Source organism: Apostichopus japonicus, chromosome 3 (assembly GCF_037975245.1).
Source record: "Apostichopus japonicus isolate 1M-3 chromosome 3, ASM3797524v1, whole genome shotgun sequence".
In the NCBI taxonomy this organism is placed as follows: Eukaryota; Metazoa; Echinodermata; class Holothuroidea; order Aspidochirotida; family Stichopodidae; genus Apostichopus; species Apostichopus japonicus.
In genome coordinates this window covers 28,884,771-28,912,294 of record NC_092563.1, presented here as the reverse complement: position 1 = coordinate 28,912,294, position 27,524 = coordinate 28,884,771, and the positions used below count along the sequence as shown (strand labels likewise).

Below are 27,524 nucleotides of genomic sequence, written 5' to 3'. Positions count from 1 at the left end.
CCCTATAGGAATAGCGACAAAATATTAGGTAACTATTTAAGAAGGCATTGTTTCCTAATTATAACATTCATCTAAGGAGTCCACTTATTGCAAATTTCCTATTTTCCATATTTTAAGCCATATTTTGAACGGGGTTAATTTTTTTCCTTTCAACATGGTTGATTGACTTTATTTAACAACCTGGGACTCTGAGAGATGATAGGCTCACTGACCATCTCTCCTTGGTAACATATTGAACACAACAACAACAAACAAACAACAATAAAATGTCTGTAGATGTAAGCAAACAGAACAAGTTAGACCAACGTCAGTTTTCAATACAAATTGCTTGTTTTTAATATCATTCATTGCACAGGCTTCTTTCCTTTTGGGAGACTGATGCGGTGTAGAAAACTGAAAATATAAGACAACAATTGGCTGCATCATAATCCATAATAGAGCAAGCATTCAAACCATTGTTTTAAGATCCATAACAGCATGTCAATAACAACAAACAAAGACAATCATCTAGGCATTTCATAATTTATAGCACCTTAGCTATGTTGAAGTGAAATTTTTAAATATGTAAATTAGAATTATGTAAATTAGAATTATGTAAATTAGAATTACTCTTCTGGTCTACATATGGAGCCATCATCCTAATCCAAGGGTAGGAATCTTTTCTCACGATATAACACTGCTTGCTAAGTCTGTCAGAAATCAATTTGTAGGGCAAATTCTAACTGGCATCTTTCTGTGACTAAATTTGATTGTTTAACAAAAAAATGTTAATTTTATGCAACATCTGTATCAGGCAACAGCAGGATAAGTGAAATAGTAATGGGTGACAAGCAGTAGATAGATGCCTTTGTCTTTAAACCGTATTAATTATTCATCCACAGAAAGAAAATAATCTTTATTTAAATTACCTTACAGTTAGGCTTTGAATTCAAAGAACACTACCAGCTCATGTATTTCAAGGCATTCCAACTTTAAGACATTTCACAGAAAAATCAACAACAAAGTTATAACAGGAACAGATTTGGTGATCTTTAGAATGTAGCTGGACCATTGCAGGTTTAGAGACAAGTTATTGAGATTTCCACTCCACTCATCAGATGTGGATCAGGGAGTGGTATTAGGTGTGTACACCCCTCCCTTTTAATCCCCACACACAACAAAATATGAAAGCAGTTAATGGCTCCACCATATCTGTAGACATTATCATAGGCCTACTTTATAGACTACATATGACATAGATAGCCTCATTTCATGTCTAAAATTGTACTTTTTGTTGTGAGGGGGTAGGGGGGGGGGAGGAGGTCCCACAGATACCCCTACATTAAAAACTTGGATCCACCCCTGCTGATAGTGAGAAGACTCTAACTTCACATTTTCAGACTGAGGTAAAACTCTTCAGATGCGATATTTGGTTTTTTAGTGCAGATAAAAGAATGGACTGCCAGAATGTTTACAAACTGTACTTCTTTGAGGTTCAAATTTATTATAAGCAAAACTTATCACTATTGTCATAAAGTGCTGCATTACCAGGCATTAATGCATGCTGATCAAGTTTGCAATGCATTAATGTACAGATAACAACTTATGTGAAATGGTCACATGGCACGATATTAGTCAATCAGAGCCCAAGACCAACATAATAAATTGAAAGGAATTGCAGGATAGCTAGGTTATATCTTGATAACAACTAATTGACTCACGGAAAAAAAGTTTCAGTGGGTTCGAACTTTGCTAAATGTAGCATCCACATCAAAATAATTTATTTTTATACACGAAAGAAACTTGTGAGTTTTATTCTAGAGAACCAAATCTCGTTCTACTCCCATTTGAAAGACAGAACGTAAAGCATTTTCTTTGCTAAAGCGGTGAAAGGTTTGTTAAAAATACTGGCATCTTATTTATAAAATAAGGACTATATTGGTTACATTGAACAAAGACCTTGATCACTTAAGTTGCCGACTATGTGACCACCGTTTGCAGTAGAATTTTGATTTAAATTTCATTGGAAATTAAATTTTTGAGTAAGGTTAATAGCTGCATTACATTTCAAACAAGTGAATACCATTTCTGGATATGAATAATGATAGATACACACAGTTGTTACAATAAACTACAAATCATTAAACTGAACACAAAGGGAGAGTAAAAGAGGAATCTTGTGCGACATACAGCTTCCTGTTTAAAGAGTTACCAAGCAGTCTTTGTTCAATAATGCCGGTTGAAATAACCCTGGTTAACAACAAATTGTCCGTTACTGATCGTTATGGCAAATACATTTTGGATTTTAACTTTTGTCCAGACTCTAATACAAATTGTAAAAAATTTGTAATAAACAGTACTACTATGTTAACATGCAAATATTACTGGAATTTTTGGGGAAGTTTCATAGGTATAGGTTTAGTGAATTTTATTTGTATGTCAGTTGGCTGAAGTCTTGGTTGATAAGGGGTAATAGGGTCAAAAACATATTATGCTGATGTTGAATTAGTTCTTGTGGTCTTTGAACAGTTTGTGGTCTGTGAACAGTTTGCAGCAGCACTTGTAAAGTTAATTTCTTTTCCGAGAAAAGCTTATGTTAAAAGGAAAACACTTCATACATAATTGGCTTAATTTTCCTCCAAATATGTTATAAATTCCTTGTTATTCAAAATACTAGATATATATGTATATAATACAATACTGCATCTTTGTCCTTAGTAATGTTCATTTTAAATGAATTCAAATTCAATCCACTTGTAATGGATCACGATAGGCTTAATTTAATCCGCTGGACCAATGTTAGGCCTGACTCCCAAATCTGTGGATCACACTGGGCGCAATGAGATCCACTGGTGTGGATCACGTTGGACTTGATTCATCAAAACTCACTCCTGTGATTGCTAATTGTTTGGCTAACCTCTCACACTTTGGACAGACTCCATTCTTCTTAAAGAAACAGTCCCTGTTTAGTCAAATGAAAAAATGAAAAAATCAAATACATATAGTTTGTCGTACATATTATCTTCCCTTTCTGCATGTGTTGCCATAAAATACATATAGTTTGTCGTAAATATTACCTTGGCTTTCTGCATGTGTTGAAATCAAATACATATAGTTTGCCATACATATTACCTTTTGGTTTCTGGATGTGTTGTCATTAAATACATATAGTTTGTCGTACATATTACCTTCGCTTTCTGCATGTGTTGCTATAACTTACATATAGTTTTTCCTATGTATTACCTTGGCTTTCTGCATGTGTTGCCATGCCCTTTAAAAGCAGCTCTAATTGTCTATATCTTTTACATCAGTATAGCTATTTAGACAACATTCTGTAGGCACAACACACTGTGCTGTAAACACACTACATTCCTACTACTACCATATATTTTCTTCACTTCAAACTTTCCACATTTCCCTCACTTTTTGTTTCATTACTACACTATTCTGTTTACTCTGTTTATTTATTCAAATTTAGCCACATGGCACATTTTTCATAGTCTCCTAATTACATAGACAACATTGCAGTAACACACTTTACACTAAAATGAAAGAAATTGAATCCAAACATATTCAGAGGAATGGAATGCAATCCACTGAAGTTGCCCTATGCTATGCATGACACACAGGATCCAAATACCATATGTCAAAGGTTATGACTTACCGATGGAAAACAGCTGAACATTGACTACAAGCGATGGCTATAATATCAAATGGAAATATCAGCTCCTCTGCCCGACATAGCTCGCAGATGAATCCTTTGGCACGGCATAACTAAGGGAGTAGTAACAAAATAAATCATAATTTAACTTCCTTCTGAAAACTTAATATCTTTTATTATTAAAGCAACTGATCAACAACATGGATTTAATAAGTCAAAATAGGAGCCAAGTAAGGATACTTCTTTACTTCATAAATTACTCAGCTGTTTGTGTATTCTTAAGACCTCTGGCCTTTTGTAGACGATCAACAAACTTGTCCATAGACATCTGAAACAATTCAATTATCTCTGTTTATTTGAAGTAGGAATAGAGTAAAATCAAAGGAGTCCAGAGAAATATGATGGGGGTGGAGTGGGGTAGGTGGTAGGTTGGGGGGGGGGATTTGGTCTTCTTTAGAATCTAGCTTGGCTATTGCCTATTACTGAAAGGGTTACATTTCGGCAGGGTCCCTTTAAGCCATCCTCTTGCACCATTATGCACAGTCAAATGCTTCTCAAATAAATTGCTTTTTGTCAGAGATAGAGAGAGAGATAAAGCTTATAATAAAACTCTCCATAGATGACCACTCACATCACACTCTATCCTGATATGTTGTGAGTATCTCTTGTGCGTTTCTTTGATAGAGTCGAACAGCAAGTCTTCTTGGGTCTCCATCAAATCTCTTACAGTGTAATGGACAGAACCTTCAACAAAATGTGGCCTGTCTTCCAGCTGAGGGATAAACAAGATGAAGAAATATGTTTTAGTTTATTATGTACTTCCCTGAACAAACAAATGAGAAAAAAATAAGAGAGGAGAGAGGAGGAAAGGACAAAATGCTTTCTATTTTTAAGAATGAGGTAAACTGTGCAAAATATTGTTACTGTCATTTGATGAAGTATCCCTTTCACAACAGTCATTCTGTGGGGGCGGGAATTCAAGGAATATGGCTCGTGATCAGACAAGGATTTCCTCAAGCGGCGCAAATACTTCCCTGGTTTACTATAAGCTTACTATAATGAGTTATTCAAGAACATGGAATTGCTGCATACAGGTTAATAACAACTACTTACCCTAATAATACTGAAAAAGAGCTACGGTGTATTTTTGTTTCCCACATGTTTGAAATAAATGGCCATAGGCATTTCCTGCAAATTTGTGAACATTTATAAATCTATCAACTGAGGGGATAGTGTTGACCACATTAAATCTGTCATACAGGTAAGATACCTTACCGGTACAACTTGAAAGCATTACGACTAAAAACGGAGCGTGTTTCTCACCATTCTGAGGAGTCGGGCCTCTTTAGCATACTTGCAAGAAATAAAGTACTTTTTCATGACTAATATATCTTCTCGTAATTTCTGGAAGAAAGAGAAAGAGAACAATAATCACAATTGCGATAAACACAAATAATATCTATATTGTTCCCTTATGTGATATATATCAGCTGCTACCACCGACCTGACTAATGTCAGCCATTTTCCACACATTTCTGCTAAATTACTTAATTTTTCAATAAATGAAACTCAATGCAGAACCTTGTTAAGCAATTGTTTGTAAGCTTCCCTCCTTCCTAGTCTTCTCCTGTTGCAATATATTTTAACACATTCTTCTTTCATTTCCGATCTTTCCCTTTCTTATTATTTCTCTTTCTCTTTTGTTTTTCTCTCTTTTTGTTTTCATTTCTGTCTCTTTCTTGTCTGTCATCTTTCAGTATCTTTCATTAAATTGAAGTTTCTTTGGTTTTTAGTTTATTTTTTTGCATCATGGTCACTTACCATGTGAATAGTATCTCTGTTTACTGCCCCTCACATTATGCTTTTTTTACTACTGTACTGTGTGTTGTTTTCTCTGTACAATAATCTGAGCAACAAACCTGAAATGGATTTGGATTGCATATTTGCTGTGAGTCCATGGGTGTTAACCAATCTTACTACTAAACTGAGATGAATAATCATTTCTTACAGCAGTCAAATATAGTTTATTCTCTGGATATACAGGTAGAAATGTTTGAGTTTTCCTTCTATGGGTCTGCAAAATATGGCACAAATATGAATCCATTATCATTCTTGTGTTTTAAAGTTTGACAACTTCTGTAGCAACAGACTATGCAAGACTGTGTTATTTAAATATGCAAAACAGTATGGCATTATTAAGCATATCTGTTAGAGAAACTGGTTTGAAGGTAGAATAAAAAAATCCTGTTCAGTTTTGAGGGACAAGTAACTCTTGACTTTCTAGCATACTTGAGAGTCCTTCTGGTGACCTTTTAAGTCCTTCTGGTGACCTTTAAGAGTAAACTCAGTGGCTCGGCATTTATCGACCCTTCACAACTGGCAACATGCATCAACAAATTCGCCCAAGAACAGAAAGAAACACATCCATAAAAGAAAACATTGCACACACACTATAACCAAACAAATGAATTTCCGACCCATGTTCCTTTCATCTACATCATACTGAATGAAATTGTTCTTGTGTGTGAGATAAAATCACCTGAAGATTATGGATTCATATCAAAATAGTTTAACTGTTTCTTGGAAAATAATTCATTGTGAGCCACAGTCTGCTACTGTTTCTCATTCGATAGGCCAATCTTTGACATCACAAATTTCCTTCTTTTGGGAAGCATTGCTAGGACAAACCAAACTGTACAAAAGCCCGGACGGAAAGAGACAGATAGATGTACAGTTCCTGACAGAGAGAGAGAGTGACTTACTTTAATATTCGTCAAGGCTTCTACTCGATTGAAAAGTCCCGGATTGAGGTCACTAAGGTTGATCACCACTCTGTTCATCATTAGATCTAAAAGTTGTTTGGACTGGCGGCATATCTGAAGGTGAAACAATTCAGCAATATATTCACAACAGAACATTTGTATCAATTCCACAAGAGTCTCCCAACAAATTTGTATGAGAAAATGTTATAACGATCCGTTTTTTCAAGCTTTTACAGCAGAACAGTGTGGACCCTGTAGTTGAGGATAACATTAAAACAGCAATGTGTTTGACAGGGTTATTAGAGTTTATGAAACGATGGATTCAGAGTGGCATTCTGGTAAGAACAATAACTCAAACGACAGAAATACATTTAAATGAGCAACACTCCAGCGGTTTTTAGCAGGGATATATAACAGGATATAGCATAGCAAGAACTACAATAAAGGGATACACTTTAGAAGGGATACACTCTACCTCTGTTGTTAACTTGTCTTAGACATTTGTTGTAAATTTTCTGCAAAACAATTTGGAAATCACAATCTGATGGTCTCTCTGAACTTATTAACTACTTTGGTTCCTGTCTTAAAAAAAAATAATAATAATACAAAAAACGGTATATATCGTTGCATTTGTATAGAAAAACTGCCCAATTTTGCCATAGCCTTTTGCAATGCGATAATTAATTTATTATACCCTGATACTTAAGTTGCTGATCGAAATTGTTGGTAATTTCTAATCTGCCCTTTGAGTGTGACTAATACTATACACAAAGTGTCTGGGCGACGTAAGTTTCACTTATGACTGAAATAATCACCTATTCTCTAATTAACATTCTTTTGGACAAAAACTCCAAAACACCGTCTGAGTTTGATTAATTGCTACAAAAATGTTGAGTAAATACTTGGAAGGTTTGTAAAATTGCTGCTACAAATTTTGGCAGAATTTGATCAAAGTCTAGGCCAACGGCAGATTTAGTGACTTCAATTGTGTCGAGTAAAGTGCCGGAAATGGCTTTGGTATTTCATTTGCGATATAGAAACCCTGTAATTCATGGAGGAAGTAGATGCCAGCTAAGCAAACATGCAGAATGCATCACATTTTGCTACAAAATCAACAAAAGGAAGGTTCATGTTTGTTGAGATCACAAACCATCGACAGGGATTCATTTCCTGGAGTAACAATAGGATTTAGTTGACATAAAATCAGTCACCTTCAGAAAAAAATTCTACCTCTATCTAAAGTTAGTAATAAAATATTGAGAAGGAATCTTCCCTTTAAACTTCACACTGCCTGCCAGCAGAATTTTCTTTCAAAAATTGCTGATAAGCACAGATTTTAATTTTGGTATGCCGAACACTGATAACTCAGTTTATTAGTTCTGGTTGTATTGCTTTACCACCCCACATGCCCTGACACATTAATGCTTTAAATATCAGAGGCTGAACTACTTAATCTAGCATAAAGCTCCTTAGAAACAAAATCCCCAAAACTTTAAAAATGACTAACGTTGACAATTAAATATGGACTGACAAGCCGATATGTTTGAGGGCACTCAGCATATTTCACAGATGATTACCTTAAAAGCATGATTAGAAATGGAAACAGGATCTGCACTCAAAGTTTCGTATTTTGTCTGACAATGACATATCTATACTTAAACTCTGGTTACGGTTATCCTAACACATAACGCCAAACAAAACAAAAAACATCGTTGAAAGACAACTTACATTCCAACGTTCCCATTTAATTTTATAAGAAATTATAAGCATAATAGCTAAACATTTAATATTTATAGCCATGTCAGTACGGTATTTCAATAAGACATCTCTGTCGATGAAATTTGAAATTTCTTTTACCTTTCTGGGGCTAAAATCCCAGTTATGGACAACCCTGGCAGGAATCACTTGTACATCGTTCCAGTGGCATGTCTGACAGTAATATAGGCCGGTATAATCACACTGTCTCGGCTCACCACTATCACCCTCTATTGATGGAACAACAAATTTAAATTTTTTTAAAAATGATTTCAATGCTGTGATCAGCAGCAGGTGATCTTTGCAGTACATAACTCTACAAACTGTACCTTCAACGAACACTGTTGGGTTGAAAGTTTCACTGACATTTTCCTTATTGTGAATAATTTTGTGCATAACTATTCATGCATTGTAACTTACGAGTCATCGATATTTCCATTCACATATAGCATAGTCAGGCGATTCAATTTCAATTTTTTTAATGTTTTTAAAATCAATTGTATGTATGTATGTATGTATTTTAGATCCTCCTGCAAGCAGGAACTCGCGAAGAAGCCTCAATTTATTTGAGAGGCAGTATAGTAGCTGGTCTTTGATTCCTGTGCCTGAAATAATTTTAAACTTATGCCAAAGAAAGTAATGTCTGTCCAAAATACAGAATTTTTACTGAAATTATTGGTCAGTGGTTTGATTTCAGTTACACTGGCAAATACTTCTATAGTTTGGATAGTCTGTGGTATTAATGGTTTGATTAAGATGAAGAATGCAAAATGTGTTACTTTCAGGTTAACCGTCATATCGGGGGTTAAAGACTTTATGTGATTAGGCTCCTACGAACACTTTAATGCATTGAAATGACCCTAAGAGAGACTTACTGAAAGAAATGGCAATTTTACAATCAGCACATCGGTACTTCTGGGCAGCTAGGCCCACCTCTGGACATATAGACATCTCATAGGCAGCTTTCCTTGCCAACTGTCAGTCAGGGAAGAGAAACAGTTATAAATGGTGAGAAGGCATTCAATATGATGACCAGTTTATTTCATTTCACTTATGTACCAACAGGAGTAGAAGCATTTTCAATTCTTTCATGAGATTTACACCGAGGTGCGTTACCATTTCATGTGTGGATACTTTACATATTGCACTAATTATGGAAGCATTTCTTGGCTTGTTGTATAGATCTCTTCAGTGTCAACATTACCAGAACCATGCTTTCTTTTTCATTTTGATTATCTTACCTTTACTGCTACACAATGTCTCTTCACTATATCAATGCATTTTAGATGACAAGAAAATCCACACTCTGAAAATGAAAAAGAAGATATGTATAAATAGTTTAGTAGACAGAGAATTGTTTGTAAAGAGTAATGTTATTTAGAGAGACAGAGGAAAGTAGTGTTGGAGACAAGTTAAACAAGAGCAAACTAAATCACAGGGTAATTTTGTAAAATTATGATGAATCAGAAAAAGTGATAGTGGAAAGATGAGTTAAAACAAGTCAAACTTATTTTAAACAAGTCCCTCTTACTGTTGTTAGTTTTGCAAGGTTCTTCAGAGACAGGGGGGAAAAAGTCTCTTTAAACTGGGCTATTTTATCTGATACAAATCTCTGCTGTTAGTTTTGCAAGGTTCTACACAGACACGGGAAAAAAACTCTCTTTAAGCTGAGCTATTTTATCAGAAACATGTTCATAGCACTACCCGGTCCAATCCATCTAGCCTTCATTGTTTCTCAGACATTTCACAAGATCTGAATCTTTTGTCTTTGTGTATGGTCTATGAATATTCATTTTTGCTAACCTTTGCATAGATAAATAGGCCGTAGTCTACTCCACATGCTGTTGGCACAGACATCACATTTGCTGGGCTGGGTCTTTCCATTATTGGTAAGGGCAAACAGGTGGCCAAGAACCTTTTTATTTTCATGGTCTTCTACCTCTGGTTCATCCTGCAAAGTTAAAAAAAGAAAACAAATCCTACTTAAATGATATTCTGAAAAAAAGTGTTATTCAGCGAGTGGTACTTTATTACATTGCTAACACTAACAAATTAAAATAATATAAAATAATGCAGAATATTGATAAGCCACCAGGCTGGAGTAACAGTAGAATACCGTTGAAAGTTGAAATGTGCTGTTTTTGTGACATTTTACAGATAAGTGCTCGCACAAGCAATCCCCTGAATGTTGACATTATGTTGTATTACAAATTGTCTCAACAAGGAAGTCAATTTTACAAATGTTGAGTGTTTCCTTTACATGTTGAATTTAAACTGAGCTTTGAAATTGTTTACATTTCTACAACCCTTTACAACTTTCTTTACAATTATTCTATCAGAGACAAAACTAATCATGCACTAGCATTCAGGGACATACCTAGACATCTGCTTTTAGGGGGATCAATGCTTTTCTAGGGATTTAGACATGACCTACTAGGAATAAATTCTGACAACTTTTTTGGGTGCCTGACAGATATTTGTGGGGCATCAGCCTAGCCCCCCCCCCCTGGCTAAGTAACTACTAGCAATGCTGATATTAATTGAACTGAAGCTATAGTATACATACATTTTCTATAGTAGGACTACAGCCACTAAAACTATACGTTGAAAGTTGCACAATATTACATCAATAAAAGCAATATTTAATATATCCCCTTGTTAACCTTAATGTCACTAAAAAAAAGTCACCTTTTAGCCCAACAGTTCCCAAATAAATCTATTACTGTTAGGCTGCTGATGATAGCAGTGACCCCAGAGCAAGTCTTTTCTATGTTATCATTTCCAATACAGACAAAGAAACAAAGAGTTAGCAAATATTGTCCCAAGGCAGGAGACTTTTGAAAAACTATGTTTACCTTGAGTTCTTGTAACTTCAGCCGTAATTGCACCAGTTTCTTGACGAGTCCTTGTCGTTTTGTGGAATCCTCCGGAGTACTCATGACTTTCTCTTTGTATTTCTGTATAGCTTGTTCCAGTTCCTCATTCCGGGAGTATCCGAAGAAGCCCTGTTGAGAACAAGAGAGCAGTTATTCACACTAACTGGTTGCTGTTGTCCATACTCTTTCTTTCCAAAATAAAGATTGAAATTTGGCTGATAAGTAGTTAAATATGAAAAAAATGACCCTTGGATGTAGGTAATCTACTACTCATTAATCATTTCCAGCTACAAATGCAGGAAAGAAAACACTTAGCGATTGTCCATTCATTAAGGCCAGGGTATACAGGCTGACAACAGACTAAACTGTTATCGTTAACGAACCTTTTGGTTACTCATTAATACCAACAGGAATTCATGAGGGCAGCTTCGATACAAAATTTTGATGGTTACGACGTGCCTTTCAGTTCCGTGTTACATCGCAATAACTTCCTATTAAACAGACTGTCATACACATTTGAACCACAGAGTTAACTTTAAATTAAAGCAAGATTTCTAAGCCAGGCTCCTTCAAATCAGGCTGATAGACATATGAACAATATTCAGCCATATCTAACAAAACTGCAATTGTTATAATGATGACAGAAATCTTACAAAATTTAATGTCGTCCGAAAGTTAATCGAGAAGTAGGTATCGGTAGGTTTGGATTCCAAAGTAGTGAAACACAACAGCACTGACAAACACCCATCCTACAGATTTACACACATGAGAGAAGCTGTACTTAATTACCATGAAAAAGTTGCAGTTTTGGAGGCAGGCAGTCTAGTGTTTAGTTAGTGACAAGTTGAAAATTAACCATTTCAACAGGGAACACACATGTCTGGCGCTACTCATTGGACTAGTTTGATGAACATAGTTTACTCATTAACTTGTGCAGAAGGTGGTAAAAGTTCATCACAACTTACAAACAGTGTCAAATGCAACCACTACCACAAACGGTGTCGAACGCAACCACAACCACAAGTAGTGTCAAACACAACCACTTCTACAAACAGTGTCAAATGCATACACTACTACAGACAGTGTCAAACGCATTCCTTTCCACAAACCATGTCAAATGGAACCACAAACCATGTCAAACCCAACCACTATTACTACCACAAACAGTCAAACACAACCACACCCCAAATGGTCAAACGCAACCAGTTCCATAAACAGTCAAACAAACCACTATCACAAACGGTCATCATCTATTCTGCCACCTCCTTCCTGCTCCCTTCCCCTAATATGATACACAGTCAATACTGTACCACTGAAGAGCTGCCGCGAAAGTTTAAAATGAAAATGTTCTCAAATATGAAAATGAAAGCAAGTATCAGTCCAGAGCAAATGGAAGAGGTCTGACAGGAAACCAGACAAGGAAGCCTAACGCACATGTGCAGTCATGTAGAGTAATTGCATTGCCTTTCCCTCTAGCTGTCTGAGAGAACGTTTTCAGTTTCTATTCACAATATTCAATAATTTGAGTATAAAAATAAACCATTGGTCACTCAATGTAAATACAATGTTCCTATGTGTTTTGTTGACAACAGAGTTACTTCCTCTCAATGAACGAGTACAGTACCTGAGATAATTAGATTGTACAACAAGCATGGGGGACGAGAACTCTCATACAGTGTCAGTATAGACTAGAGTATGCATGACAGGTTTATACACAGTAGGTCAACTTTACGATAAACACTGTAGTAACTCCATGTGAAATATACTGCACAGACTTGAAAAGATGCAATTCTGTTGCATCCCAAAGAACCAGAGTGACCAGAATTATTTACCGTTATTGCAATTTAAAACAGCATATATCAGCTTTCATATGCTTTACATGGTAGGCATGGTCTAAATGATAACTTTTATTACTAGACCAAACAAAGGTCAATAGAACAGTAACAACAGGATTAAAATGTGATAAGGCATAAACATGTGTAATTCTGACACAAAATGAAATGGAGAGAGAAAAAAAGAAGAAAAAAGAGACAGTGAATCACTCTGATAAGAGTCAATTTCAACTTTTAAGATTCCTAAATTTGGGCAGTACTGTATACATATAAACATATACAAAGCATACGAAAAAAATAAATATAATAACAAGCTGTACTTACAGTATGTACACCGTCAGAAAATATGAATGGATATTCTCACAAACAAGCATATATATTAATGACTCAAAAGATAGGCAACTGCTACATTCAAAAGAGTACTGCTAATGAAAAGAGATTGCGAGTCCTAATGAAGAGCCGTTGACAAACCCACAGAAAATACAAAGTACTGGGAAAATAATGAGACGATGAACTCAAATGCCATTTCCTTCCTGTTGAGTAACTTTCACATCTTGCTGAGTTTTCTTAATGTTTCAATGTATATTTAATACACTTGGCACAGTTGACACAGTGTCCTATATATGAAGAGAAATGAACAAGTTGGCAACTACCCAGGTACAGAAGAAGCTAGTTACTGTTTCAGTTTCCACGATACTCCAGTTTAAATATAGATGTGTTCATATTTCAGAAGACCCACAGATTTGCCACATATACAGCTTTCTAGAAATTTTCTGTTTCTGTTTCTGACTTTCTGTTTCTAACTGCCATGGCTGTGATCAACTCAACATACATTTTGTTGTTATTTTAGGTATGTAGGAAATGTGTTGTGAGATGACGTTAAATATACTGATGTATCTGCATATCATGCATACTGTTGTATATTATTGCAATTCCAATACATGCATGGGGGGGGGGGGGGTGGCCACCATGCACATCATCATCATTTGGTTTGCAATTAGAATTTGTGTTATGCGCAAACTTGTGACAAAGAATTTCTACCTCCCTCTCGTTCTTCTTTATTCTACATTATAACTGCTTTTGTGAGACATTTCTTATTAAGAAGGAGTAGAAGTGTACAATTATTACAGTATTTGAACTTTTAAGTTTCCTGGCAATGTCTGATTCTTCATGGTACAGCCAAATTTTATTGCAATACACCTCCACCTTGCTGGCAAGATTTAAGAACTTGTACAACAAGATAGCTGATGACGTACTCGGGTTTTTGCGTTTACTTCCACAATTACAAGTAGTACGCATAGTACACATACTGTACTGTAGTAGTATTATTAGTAGTAGTAGACCCAATATCCATTAAAGGTGAAAAAGAAGTATTATCTATAAATTTCATGATACTGCTGCTTCATATTGACACATGTTATACAACAGATCATCTGTGGACATCTACCTGGATATTTCAACAATGTATTTGGCAATGTGATGATACAATGTGTCCCACACACACTGGAAATCCCAATTGTGACTAGAATGGTAAAGAGAATTTATGTAACTGTTGAGAGGGAGAAAAAACTAACCCACAGTAGCAGTTGATTATACACTTTGCCCCAAGGATCTACTGGTAACATTGAACTCTGTATTCTGTATAATGCCTACAAGATCTAAACTCTTAACAACTTAGAAACCCTAAAACATGCTACCAGGGGTATGTCATATTAGAGATCAATGCAGTTCCTTTCAAACTTTCATGCTTAAAACAGAAATAGAGCAATCAGGTAAAAGGTAGGACTGAAATTCTTCATCGAAGAGTCCTACTGTATAGTCCTACTGTATATAACAGGGAAAGAGGTTAACATCTGCTATGCACAGCTAATGATTAATGAAGGTAGAAATCTAAGGCAATTCTAAAACCATCTACTTTCTTTGTTAAATTATATATCCTCTGGCAGGCTATTCAGGCCTTATCTGTGTATAACAGTGAAACTTAATCATGAAATCCACATAGGATTTGGCCAGCAAGGATTAACATCACCTACCTCTATCTCTCTTGGTTTAGCTCAAAACCTGAACACCATCTCCAGGGAAATCCAAAACATCAAATTATCTTTTGTTAGCTTTTAAATTAAGATATTAGCACGCTTTCATTCAATGTAGGCTTTTGTGTACCGTTCTTAGAAATCCTCTGGGGTACCGCGCACACTTTATTCTGGAAATGTAATATCGTTTATAATGTCCCTGCAAAGTATTGCATTGACCAAGAGTACTTTAACGACAACAACAAGATTAATATGATTTACGGTCACATGACAGATACACAGCCATGTGTTTATGAATCCCAAACTATGCAAACAAACTGTCCAAAACAATTCACAACCAAAAGAAATGGCACGTTTCCAAAATCTAGATTTTCCGAGTACAAAACTTGCTTGCAGTTCTTTTAACTCAGTTCTCAGTTCCACTATGTTGTTAGGTTTAATACTAACTCTTTACAGAGCCGTTTCATAATTCGCAACACAAAGTGAGGGTCCGGATCCCCTGAAATAAATATTTAATCTGCTTGTTGTTGATGTGAACAGCTGATAATAATCTGAGCCTTTTATTGCAAACAATCTGTGATGGGTACTAAAATTGATGGTATATTTACTGCTAGTCAAACACACGTTATACCAGACATCAGATTGTGTGCATGGGATTTGTACACTAGATGTGACTTTATAACGAACCTCTTAAAAGCCCACTCGTACTTTTTGCTGGTGGCCACTCTTGGCTCTATCAGGTACACTTATGAGGATGGAAAACAAATGTTCAAACAAAAAAACTTATTTTCCTTAAATGTTTGATGTGAATGGTTCTAGTTAATTTGTATTACATTGTAACTCACTAGCTTAAAAAATTCTCTTGAAAAATTCCTTTTGAATAATCATAAAGCTTGAGCAAAGACACCAATTAAAATAGTAGACTTTTGATATGATAAGTACTGGTACTAATTAATATGAAAAAGAGGTTAGTTCACAATGAGATGACTAAGAAGTCACAAAGAAGTGACTAAGGTGAAGAGAGTCTACTCAGAGGGAATCAGACATATGTCACAAACTCTCTATATGGACTGTGAAATGTTCGGGAACGGAAAAAAAAAAACAACATGAATAATTACATACCTTGATCATAAAATGCAAACAGCACATGTATGATGCATAGTGGTGTGACGCAACAACAAATTAAACCAAATGTATTACCAAAGTTTGTAGATTAGGGCAGGAGAGCATACAGGGAGCAGATAAAGGCGAATGAGGAGAGAAGTAATGAAATGCATATTTTATGTGTATGAGCAAACTTAAGGTCGATTCTGGTGCATCATTAACATATATATAATATACCTGACGAATTGGTGAGCTATCCAATTCCACCTGGTGCTTGATGATTACTCCCAGACAATGGAAATGACTTTCTTTACTCAAATCCATTCTCTCTAAATCTAAATTTCATAATTCAGCTCTAGCAGCCTTGGAAAGTGACAAATTTAGCAAGTCAAATGTCCAAGAGCAATGCATTGTGGTACAACACCTGCATCAAAGACGGTATTAACCTACCTCTGGCTGCGAGAAATAATCCTCTTCAACATTAAGGCTTTCAGTGATGATGTCAAGAACATTTTGCTCCCAGAGGGCAAACTCATCGTCCATCTCGGCGTCATCATCTGCTGCCTCCTTCCACCCTGCGTGAGATCCAAACAGTTAATTAATACAGTTAATTAATGACAGTTGTCTTATATGAGGCAAATGTAAGTCATCTAATGATACTACTACTACGTAGGTGACGTCATCACATAAGCTTTCCAACAGGACATTTTCATCTGTGTGGACTTTGCTCTAGACTTAACTTTAATTGACAGACTAGAACCAACACTTAGCGTGGACTTCATGAATAGTTATTAATGTCTTCTTTGTTGAATAATAAAGGTATGGCAGCAACAGATGGAATTTGATCCTATCAAGTGTCTATTATTATGTTTATTTTATTATTTAAACTGAATGATTATATTGAAAGCTCATTTTCAAAGACAAAGGCTGATTTTAGTAATGTCCCATAAAGTTCCTGTTTGTGTTTCTTTCGCCAATTTCCGGCAATGTTATCATACCTATTGAGTGTACATACTCAAAATAACATTAAATTTGATGAAACTAATACAACCCTCCTTTGTTACTGTCAGTACACTAAACGATCAATAATGGGCAAGCTATATATCAATAATTTGATCAATTCTAAACCTTTCGCCATCAAGAAACATATGCTGCAACAGTTGGGGGTTTTTTTGTATTTTTTTTTTGTTAGGCGCTCACTTTCCAGACAATTTTATCTTCTACGAACAAAAAAAAAAGAAAGAAATGAAAATGCTAAAACACCTCCCACTCTCAAAATGGAACAGGCCTAAACAATACTTGCTTGGGCTAATGAATTGTACTACATTAGTCACAGTATAAGTTAAAATACAAAATGTGTATTACCTAATAACTTTGGTAAAAGAGCTGTTTAATCACAGCAATACTTTTATTGCTTTATATTCAACTGTTTTGAGGAGCACTTGAAGGTCATATGACATTCATGTTCACAATTGCTGGTTAGAGATCAGTACAGAGCATATACAGGTATTCAATATAATAAACATACATCAAGTAAACATGTACTTTATCTATAGCACATTCCATTGGGCCCAGACTGATGGCAGAGTGAGTACAGTGGAGTCATCACACTAAACACAACAAACACTGCTTTATAAATTGTAATCCTTCACACACCTGTACTGTATACACTTGGTTAGACCAGCAACTATATATATATTGCAGATTGAATTTAATAAGTTATAAAGAGCAGTCCCATAGACAGAATTAGCCCAAATCTTTGGTCATCATCAAAGCTATATTTGGCCTGTTTATGATCACTTTTACTGTAGGTATATACGATGAGGTGAATTATCATCCTTGTGGTCCTATATACTGTAGTTTCTGTTTCAATAACAGAATATTATTCAGTTGGGGTTTAGTATCAAGAACACTACATTAGTTGCGTACTGGCTTGATACAAAGCTATTCTTGAAGATGACAGTTATCTGAGAATGCAAGATTGCACCATGTTACACTACTACTGAAAAAGATATAAATATAAAAGTGAAATCCCGATAACCTTGCTCTGTAGAAGAGTGCTGTAATTTTGACCAGCTTATTGTGTATCTACAGTATGCATCAATAGTTACAGTACAATAGTACAATCCTAAAGATAGAGTGGCAGTGATCCGGCCTGGCAGTGATCCGTGCATCAACAATTCTGTAGTGCAAGTTCACAGTCTGGTGATCCCACTAAAAATAAAAGGACAATGAACTTCTCTCTCCTGTAACTTCTAGGAGAGTAGTAGAATTTTACAGTCTTCACTCTGCTATTAAAGATGAATGACACACTACTACATCAATGAAACTAGAAATTGGACATTAGTTAATAGAGAGTAAACTCATATCTCCATATCAGAGAGCGTTTAGATAAGTGAAATTAAAGTAGAACGATAGTGACAGAAAAAAAATCTCTCATTTTCACATATAATGTAGTTTATATGTTACCAAGCAACATATTTTTTTAATTTTCCAAATAGCACACCGGAAAGTTATAAAAAAGGTAATTAAAACATCGTTTTTTCGTCTCCGTAATTTAGGAATTTGCAAACACTGCAACGACCTTGAACAGCCCTCAGGTCAGTGAATGACGTCACTGTGATGATCTTTTCTGTTGTGAACTGTTCAGTACGGAGCTGTGCGTGCATTTCGTGTCAGCATAACTGTTATTTTCCGGCGTAATCTTCAAGACATAATAGATAATGAATATCATGGTGTTTCTTGATTTCTTCACCACGTGTTTACAAGTTTTTTTTTACGAAATTTGCGGCGATTTCGCAACGATTTCCCAATATCTGAAGGGGTAACTCGCAAGCTGACCCAAAGTAACGTAAATCTCAAGATCACGTTTTTGGCGGGTTTTATACAGAGTGATGTATGAATGTGCTCACTTACCAGTCAAACTGGCACAATAACAATAGTGATGATAGTCTCAAACGTAGTTTAGTATAACATCCGAAAGAAAATCCAAAGTTCTAAACTAAGTAGATTCGCTTGTATGCACTAGGCCTACTGTAAGACATAAACGTTCCTTTTTCCGTGCGTCATTAAATCCAACAGAAAGGTTTCATTGAGCTTGAAATACAACCGCATTTGAACTCAATCGAGTAGTCAAGGGCGGCGGAACCGGGGGGGGGCACAGGGGGCATGTGCCCCCCACTTTTCCTCAGGTTAAAAATGTGCCCTTTTTCTACATAAAACTTGAGGTGTCTCAAGTTAGCAAGAGGCCAGGGAACCAGAATGAACACACGGGAAGGGCCGTTTCCGGCCCGTGTTCTTAGGGCATTGTAAAACCAAAAATTTTCTTGTACGCTCCGCGCCAACCGATGGTGGCGCTCCGCTCAGATAGTCGTGCATACAACTTTGCAAATCCTTGCTACGCCCCTGACTTTTAATGAATTTCTGAGGGTCAAACTCAAAGCTATTTCGAATGGAAAAAATTTGTTAAGATATTAACAAGAAATAAACTCTAATTCGGAAGTTCCTACATTAGCAACTAGCATGATTTCACATCATTCTGTCTCAAAAGAAAACTTGTTCCTTGTTTCCCAATTTGCACATTGGATATTGCAGTGCTAGTATGCATATTTTCCTTGAGGGTGGGGAGGGAGGGGGGGCGGGCATTGATGGAGTGATGTGTATACGCAGATAAGATAATACAATAAGAGTTATAAAGGGTACTAAATATCAGGCTGCATCAGTCCAATCGAATTTCTGCAAAGTGCCCTTCGACGTCGGTGCCCCCCCCCCCAGATTAAAAGTGCTTCCGCCGCCCTTGTGAGTAGTTAGTCTAGCTCGAACAATTTTCTCACTACATGCAATGCCTATTGCGTTTATTCACATGCATGCCTCGTGGTTTGGGCTTCAGGAGGAATCGTATTCTAGCCCAACTTCACGTAGGTCCGCAAACGGTACTTTCACACTGTGCAAACATAAGTGACAGTGTGCGCTACCGTAAGTAATACTTACACGATGTTTTGTTTCGCTCGAGCATACACACATTTCCTATTCGTATTACATAGTGGTTTGGAGGGTATGAACACATCTCTGCCCAAAAAGACTCTGCCTAAGCGCCGTCCATGCCCCAATTGAAATTTGCACGTGGATTCTCTCCTCACATAGTCATTAGGTTGTTCACGTCTGACATGTCTTCCAGTTCGATCCAACACTTACTGTTGCATTTATCGGGATATATATAAATAATGCGGCATAAAAGCATCAATCTTTCAAACTTTTTTTACTTTAGTGACCTTGCCACACGCAAATTTCAATTGGGCCCGAGATGGCTCTATGACCAATTATTCCGTAATTTACATTGGGGCAGTCGGCTTCACTAAAACGACAAGTAAAAGCAGGAACAATAACACCTTATTAAAATTAGACCGTTAAATGTCTCACGCAGTGTATCAAATCTCCTCTCTGCATGGTTTAGGTTGTTTGTCGAGTCCAATATAGAGTAGGTTGCAACTGAACTTACACACTAAGTGCACACTGCTGAAGTACACTACGCCGAGCTCACTTTGTTATCATCATAATGACGTCACATGTCACTGTAGATCACGTGATCATCATATCGCTGTTCGCGAAAAGCCCAATTTTTGTTTAAAAAATCAACGAGTTTAGGAATTTTTTTTAAGCCTTTCCCAACATCGGATTGACTTGAAATTTCACATGTGTAATATGGAAACCAACTAGAATACTCTTGAATAAAATCGTATTTTTTCGTCGATGCTGAAAAATCACTATCGTTCATCTTTAATGCAGTCCAAACTATTGTATCTATGACAGAATGATAAGTAAACTTGGAAGTTGGTCCTCACATTCTGAGTTGAAAACAACATAGACAGTGTGAGTTTACTCACTGATTCATACATGACGGAAGGCATATCGTTAGTGATGTTATCTTTGTTTTCCATTTTCATGGGCCAGATAAGCTCCTTGAAATTCTTGAAAGTTGACTTATGTTGTGCAACTGTCAGTTTGACTCAAAGAGTTCTGTATGGATAACCATGACAATTTGTGTGTAATGGTATATCATAACCTTCAGCAGTATCTCTATTAGTGTTGCGCCGATATCACCAATATCGGTTTTGGCCGATATCCGATATTATCATCCCAATATCGGTCCGATACCGATACGATACCGATATTTTTTAACAGTCAAAATAAACTGGACGCAGTAAATGTGAGCCTTAACATCGTAAAGACTTACAAGTTGCTTACAGTGTTAACGTATGCTTGCAAAATTGCATCTTAATTAGGTTACGAACTGTCGATCACAATGTAAAAGTTATAATTTATTGAGTTTATCAATGTACAACTTATTCTCTTGACCGTATAGAGAAAAAAAAACTGAAAATCAGTAGAGAAATGACCAATTGTGTACGGAAAGTAAGGTGGTACACCTTTTCAAATATTACGAAACTCGAGCAAAACACTTTCGAAAAATTCACGCAAAACTGGCATATCGTACTAAATGCAACTAATGTCATGTAAACAAGGCTCTAGTGCATCCATTTATGAATATACCGTAAGACCACATCTGTTGTTAAGCGGGGGGAAAGGAAGTTTTTTCTAGAATTTCCAAAAATACGGAAAAAAATAATATCCTACCATAGTTAAGTGTATAGCAAATAGCCTAACCACCTCGGCGGTTACGGATCTCACGTAACTAAAAAGTTCCCTGGCAACGTGCCAAAAAATGTTAACAAACAGGTGTTACACAGGGGATGAGCTCACAGTTGTTTGGGAAGGTACCTGGGAAAATTTGCAGCACATGTACCGCGGTAGTTGGGTATAGGATTAAGCACTGCAGTTGTAAAAATGTACGCATAGTGCACGCTATTCATTGTTAGGCAGTCTAGAAACAGGGCTTTGCTGAACGTTGTTTGTTTCATAATATCGGAAGTTTTGTAACATGCACTTTTTAAAGATTGAAAGACAGATTAAATCTCTTTTCATTTTATAACATTACATAGGTACTCTAACTTGTCATTTTAAAATTTATCAGTTTCGTGACAATTTAAATAAAAAAAGTTGTCAGTATTTTGTGTTCGCAGGAAATTGAACAAGGTTTTCCAACACTGCTGAACTGTGCAGTTATACATCATGTTCAAGGTTTTCACGGACTTTGAGAAAATGAATGGTTAGTACAGTGTATATATGCTGCACTAATGCTGTGTGTAGGCCAAGGTTCACGAAGGTCATTGGTTATATTCGCGCGCCGTAGACATGTTTTTAGAGGTTACGGAGGGTCAGCTTTCCATAGATATTAATCGAAAATGAATCTGAGTTTAACTGACGCTAAAGAAATGGATCGTCTTAGGCAGATTAACAGATCATTGCAAGTATAAAGAAGTAGCTCTGCTGTTAAAAAGAAAAGTTCAATATCGGTTTGCTGTTATCGGCAATTAGGCAAAATTTTACCGATACCGATATGCTGCCGATATTGCAAATATCCACCGATACCGATACTGAAAACGATTATCGTAGCAACACTAATCTCTATCACATACTCACTCATGTGACAGTTGTTGATTACACAATATGAACTGTGACTGTGTGACATCATGGTTTATTCAGCCCTTTCAGTCTTTCTATGAATGACCACTTTTTAGTGGTCTCTATCCAAGACTACTTCAGTGTAAACAAAGGCATTTCAATTTGTGTAACTCAGTGTTACTTCACCCAATGACATCACATATTATGACCATCTTTAGTAAATATTATCAGCAAGGGTATTTAAAGTGATTTTCTCTCATTGCATCATACTCTTACCATCAATCAAGATTTAGAGAATATTTGAAAAAACCATATAAGACTTCATTTATTAGCATGTTACTCTTTGGCCTCAGTAAAAAATTCATCAATGTCACTTAGATTAAGCTGCATATTATGAGTCCATCCAAACGCTTGCTGGCGTTTTTAGCGTTTTAGAGCACTTTTGTGGATTTTACGCTTTATAAAATAAATTATTATTATAAATTATAAATTATTATTATATACTTAATAATTTCACAGGATTAAAAACACTGAAAGTATGCCTAGAGAAGAATTGATATTTACAAAATATATCTCTACATCTACAAATTAAAACTTTTACCTGTAGGGTTACTTCGGTCATGGTCTTGGAAGGTTTCTGATAACGAATTACTGTCCATGGAAAATGTTTTATCTGCATTCTCTGATGACCTAACTGTTTGGACTGTTGTTACATTGAAATGACCCTCATCTATAAGAGGAACCTTATTGAAAGGATTAGTTCTCTGAGGTAGAATTGCATTGTTCCTAGGAGGTGATTTTTCAATCAAATCAGATACCCTGCCATTAAAAGTGCTTGCACCAACCCTCTGATTCCCCTTCAGAGAATTCTCAGCCTGTATATCCACTCGTTTATTATGGTCACGTATTGATACTTGATCAACGTTCTCATTGAATGTAAATATGGATGATTCATTTCCTCTAACAGTTGTGGAAGATTCCGGGGTAGCGAGTGGTGATTTCACTTCTCCTGGGTGTGAGAATGGCTTTATAACAGGAGCCACGAATTGAAACACTTTCTTGTTTTCCACCATTGTGGCATTGTTTGTTTGACTATGGGTAGAAGTATTTTCTTGATTCCTTGTACCGTCAAAAGTGGTCAAGTGGTTTGATGCTTTGTTACTGTTTTCTTGCTGGGCTTTACCCGTGTTTGAAACAACAGGGCCTCTGCTACCCATGATTGGCTGCTGGCTTTGTTCTGTTGCAGTAGCACTAAACCCCCCATGCCAATCCGATACCTGCGACTCTTGGTCATCTTGCTCCAAGTTTACGCCATAACCTACATCCGAGTTGAACCCAGAGTCGCTCTTCCAACTGGTGGTGACCCACGAGGGAGAGTCGTCGTCGTTCTTGTGGGAGGGGGACCCTGTCACCGGTGGTGGGGGGCTTTGAACCTCCTCGTCGTCTGTTGAATCAGAGAATGTGTCACAGACTCCTGTCAGCTTTACCAGAGCAGCTGAGGACTGAAATGTCTGTGGTTTACCACACTGGACAGACATCAAGAATAACGCATTCACTCCTTGGATGGAACCTACATGACAGAATAGAAAGGTATTGTGAGCAAAAATATTTCGTTCAAGAGGGCAGACCTAATATTAAGGACCACAAGGGCCTGTTTAGACCATGCAAAATGGCCCTTGGGTTGGTACAGTAGGATTTTGGTGGAACCAGACCAGAGTTATTTTTAATATATCCAGGGTATTTTCTATTCTATTCAACCACTTATACTCATTTTGATGCACAGACAACAATAGCATTGCACATGGTTAAATTGTGCTTTTCTTTTTCTCTCTCTTTTTTTTTGGGGGGGGGGGGTTTGTTTGTTTGTTTTGACAAAGACAAATGGGCCAGAGAATGGTTCATTAGCTGGGTACTAAACTGTGTTAGAAATGGTTACTGATAAATTTTCTCAAAGATCTAAGGGAGCAGTTTGGCAATATTCATTCAGCCCTTGGCCCCACATATGTCCACACTTGCGAGAGACATACATGATATTGTGCCCATACTGTAAAAATACAGCCAGAGTATATGACTTGAACACACAAACCTTTACAAAATGTTTGATGTTTCAATGCAAGGTGATTACCCAGAAAACTTTCCAAATCAATTTCTATTAGACTTGCTACCATTGCAACATGGTAACCTCCTAAGCGCCAGTGTGGTGAGATTCAGCTGCTGTAACCGCCTATAATAAGGAACACCCTTTAAGGAACCAATCATCCTAGTAGCCCTCCTCTGGAACTTCTCGAGTACTTCTTTATCCTTTGCAAAATGTGGGTTCCAAGCCTTGATCATACCTAACACCCTATTTTCTCTTATAGCAGCTTCGAGACACTGTTTAGAAGGTTGCAGAGTATAAGTTTACTTTTGGTCACTACTACCAATATGCATCACTTTGCAAATAAATTGTATACACACAGCGAACAAGTTTGTTGGTCTCAGTACAGTCATGGATTCGATTGCTAACGAAGCAACTAATGACTCAAGTATATTTGTGAAATGTGTCCTTTAAAGGGCTCACTCTGCTAGGGAAACTTCATTTGAGAGAGAGAGAAAGAGAGAGAGATAGAATGGTGCTGGACATGTTGATTGCCTTAAAAACCATTAGGTGAGCAATTATGAAGGCATGGGTAAATCCATCTGTCTGCCCATGCATCTGATGAATATTTTAATTATTAACAGAATAATAATAAAACAAATTGAATTTGAATTTTCATTCTCTCGATCTCTTTGAATAGGCAAAATTTGGCCAAAAAAAAACACACCATAATGATTGTGTGATTATATATAACACAATAGTACCAAAACTGATTGTAGAGTTAGAAATTAGTTAGATGCTAATTAGGCTTAATTGTTAGTGTTAGGAGAATGAGCTTTGTGTCCTTGTTTGGTATCATCTCACTGAAACATGTAACACCCTAGGCACAATTCAAACTACCAAGTTGAACCAAAGTTGACAAAAGCCTTTTTGTGGTCAGCAAGTATGAAATATGCCATAAAGCCTGCAGACAACTTGTAGCAATCTAACAAATCAATCAAAAACATACCTAAGTAAGACATGATGCTCTGATGTTACTGCTAGTTAGTCTATTGAGTATAGTATCAGCAGCAAACATTAGTTTTTAAGCAGTGTGATAGATCCTGCGAAATCCAAACAACTTGTTCCCTTCTCAACCCGAGTCCCTGTATCTGTATCGTCCACATGACCATTACACAATATCTTAACTAGCACTGTAACTTTTGTAAGTGTTACTTAGTTATTGTTCATCGCCAGTTAGCCTAAGCTTTCTAAATGCTAAGTTAGTGCAGTGATGTCACATAAGCCTAACGTTACCCCTACACGTAATATGTGTTGTATTCATCATACTAATTCATAGGCTATCCTACTTCGAAACCAACGAGTAATGAAACTAAGACGCGGACAACAAATTTAACTACATAGTTAGTCCCAAGACTAACAAACTGCTTATTAATACTGTTCTTACCAGAAGTTTGGGCAAGGAACTAGAAGAATCTTTAAAGTCGAACGCCGGGTATGGCACACAAAGTGATTGTGATGTCGCTCTGAAAGTACGTTACGGTCTCGACGTGTTGTAAATCTGTTGCCTAAGTATGACATACAGTACATACCATACAACTTACAAGCACGTATGCGACTCACACTGATTGCGTCATCTTATGTTTTGATTTTTGACGGTACAGGCATGTGCTGGTCATTCATCACGGCCCTTACCCAAGGCTTACCGTACTGCTCATTTGTATGTATGTATGTATGTATGTATATATGATCTTCCCGCAAGCAGGAACTCGCGAAAGAAGCCATGGAGGCTTGTAGACTCGCAAGCTGACCGAAGCCAATCTCTCGGCACACATCCATTTAACGTCCATGTCAGGAAGTTGTTATTGAACAACACCCTTGCCAGACGACACACATTGCTGTCGGCGGGGAATCGAACCGGGGATCTCATGACTGGGAGACGCCGGCGTTAACCACTAGGCTATACACTCCGCCAACGGTGGACATTTGTAACGGTGCAAACGAAATAAATGATATTTCTACGACTTTTTGAAGCGTGAGGTCAGTGGAGTGCAAACGGTTGGGGAGGGGGTTAGTCGATTCTAAAAAAGAGTCCCGAGTGATTTGTAGGTTGGGGATGAACCAGCTATGTGGAAGCACCAAAGGTGCATATGAAGAAGGGTTTCCATGGAGTCCTGAAAGCAGACTCCTGTCATATTGCACATTCTGGAGCATTTTGTAACTGGAAATTAGGTCTGTTATTAGATAGTGCTAATACATACTCTTGATATTTTTGGTGTGTGGTTGAAAAGGGGGTGAACACCCATGAATAGCAGTGGTCTAATTCTTCTCCTGCACAAGGACTTAACCCCCCCCCCCCCAAACTCCCCGTCTCCAAGTTGCACAGCACTGCTTGTGGCAGTGGCATGTACTGACACTTGTTTTCCATGCCTGACGAGAGTCACATCCCTGGTCTGCTGAACAAGGAGGAACACTGCATAGCTCCAAGTGAATCCACTTGGACGTATTTAAAGGGAAACTTCCATTGCAGAAAATGAGTGTCACTAACATAAACCCTTAACATATCTCTACACTCTTAGTTGAAAACTCGAATCTCAATTAATATCTCTTTAATTACTACCTGACTATATATGGTTGTTTATTGTGAACTATACATATAATTAAAAGGATAAACAATTCCTTATACCAGTTAGTAGATTATACTAGACGTTCTGTGAAGATTTCATTGTATACAAATGTTCATCACTGAAAGATTTTCTTTCTCACTGCATTATTTTTTTCAAACCCTCAGCTCTTTCGACTGCACTATGGAAAATGTTATATAGGGTGCTTTTTACTTAACCAGATACAGATCAACTTGGACATGTGGGGTGTACACCGCCTTGGAACCTAGCACAAAAATCCAAAAGTATACTTTTGGACA

The 27,524-nt window shown here is 36.8% G+C and overlaps 1 protein-coding gene across 1 annotated transcript; it reads right to left on the bottom strand.

The window, feature by feature from the left end:
* Positions 1-307: 307 nt before the first annotated feature.
* On the bottom strand, positions 308-26,199 carry LOC139965748 (differentially expressed in FDCP 8-like). The gene is made up of 13 exons (XM_071968421.1): positions 26,049-26,199; positions 23,126-24,094; positions 16,453-16,577; positions 11,013-11,162; positions 9,961-10,108; positions 9,399-9,463; positions 9,033-9,132; positions 8,260-8,387; positions 6,403-6,516; positions 4,964-5,044; positions 4,272-4,412; positions 3,644-3,753; positions 308-2,941 (listed from the first exon to the last, which is right to left on the bottom strand). The coding sequence occupies exons 2-13, from the start codon at positions 24,060-24,062 to the stop codon at positions 2,839-2,841; spliced, it is 2,202 nt and encodes a 733-aa protein (XP_071824522.1). The 5' UTR covers positions 24,063-24,094; positions 26,049-26,199; the 3' UTR covers positions 308-2,838.
* Positions 26,200-27,524: the final 1,325 nt, after the last annotated feature.

What these genes read in the sequence shown, in the direction of transcription:
- LOC139965748 (XM_071968421.1), bottom strand. Translation starts at nt 24,062, where the DNA reads ATGTCTGTCCAGTGTGGTAAACCACAGACATTTCAGTCCTCAGCTGCT. An exon ending in TGACCGAAGTAACCCTACAG is followed by an intron (nt 16,578 to 23,125) that starts GTAAAAGTTTTA and finishes GATCTCACGCAG; the next exon opens with GGTGGAAGGAGGCAGCAGAT. An exon ending in ATTATTTCTCGCAGCCAGAG is followed by an intron (nt 11,163 to 16,452) that starts GTAGGTTAATAC and finishes TGTTCTCAACAG; the next exon opens with GGCTTCTTCGGATACTCCCG.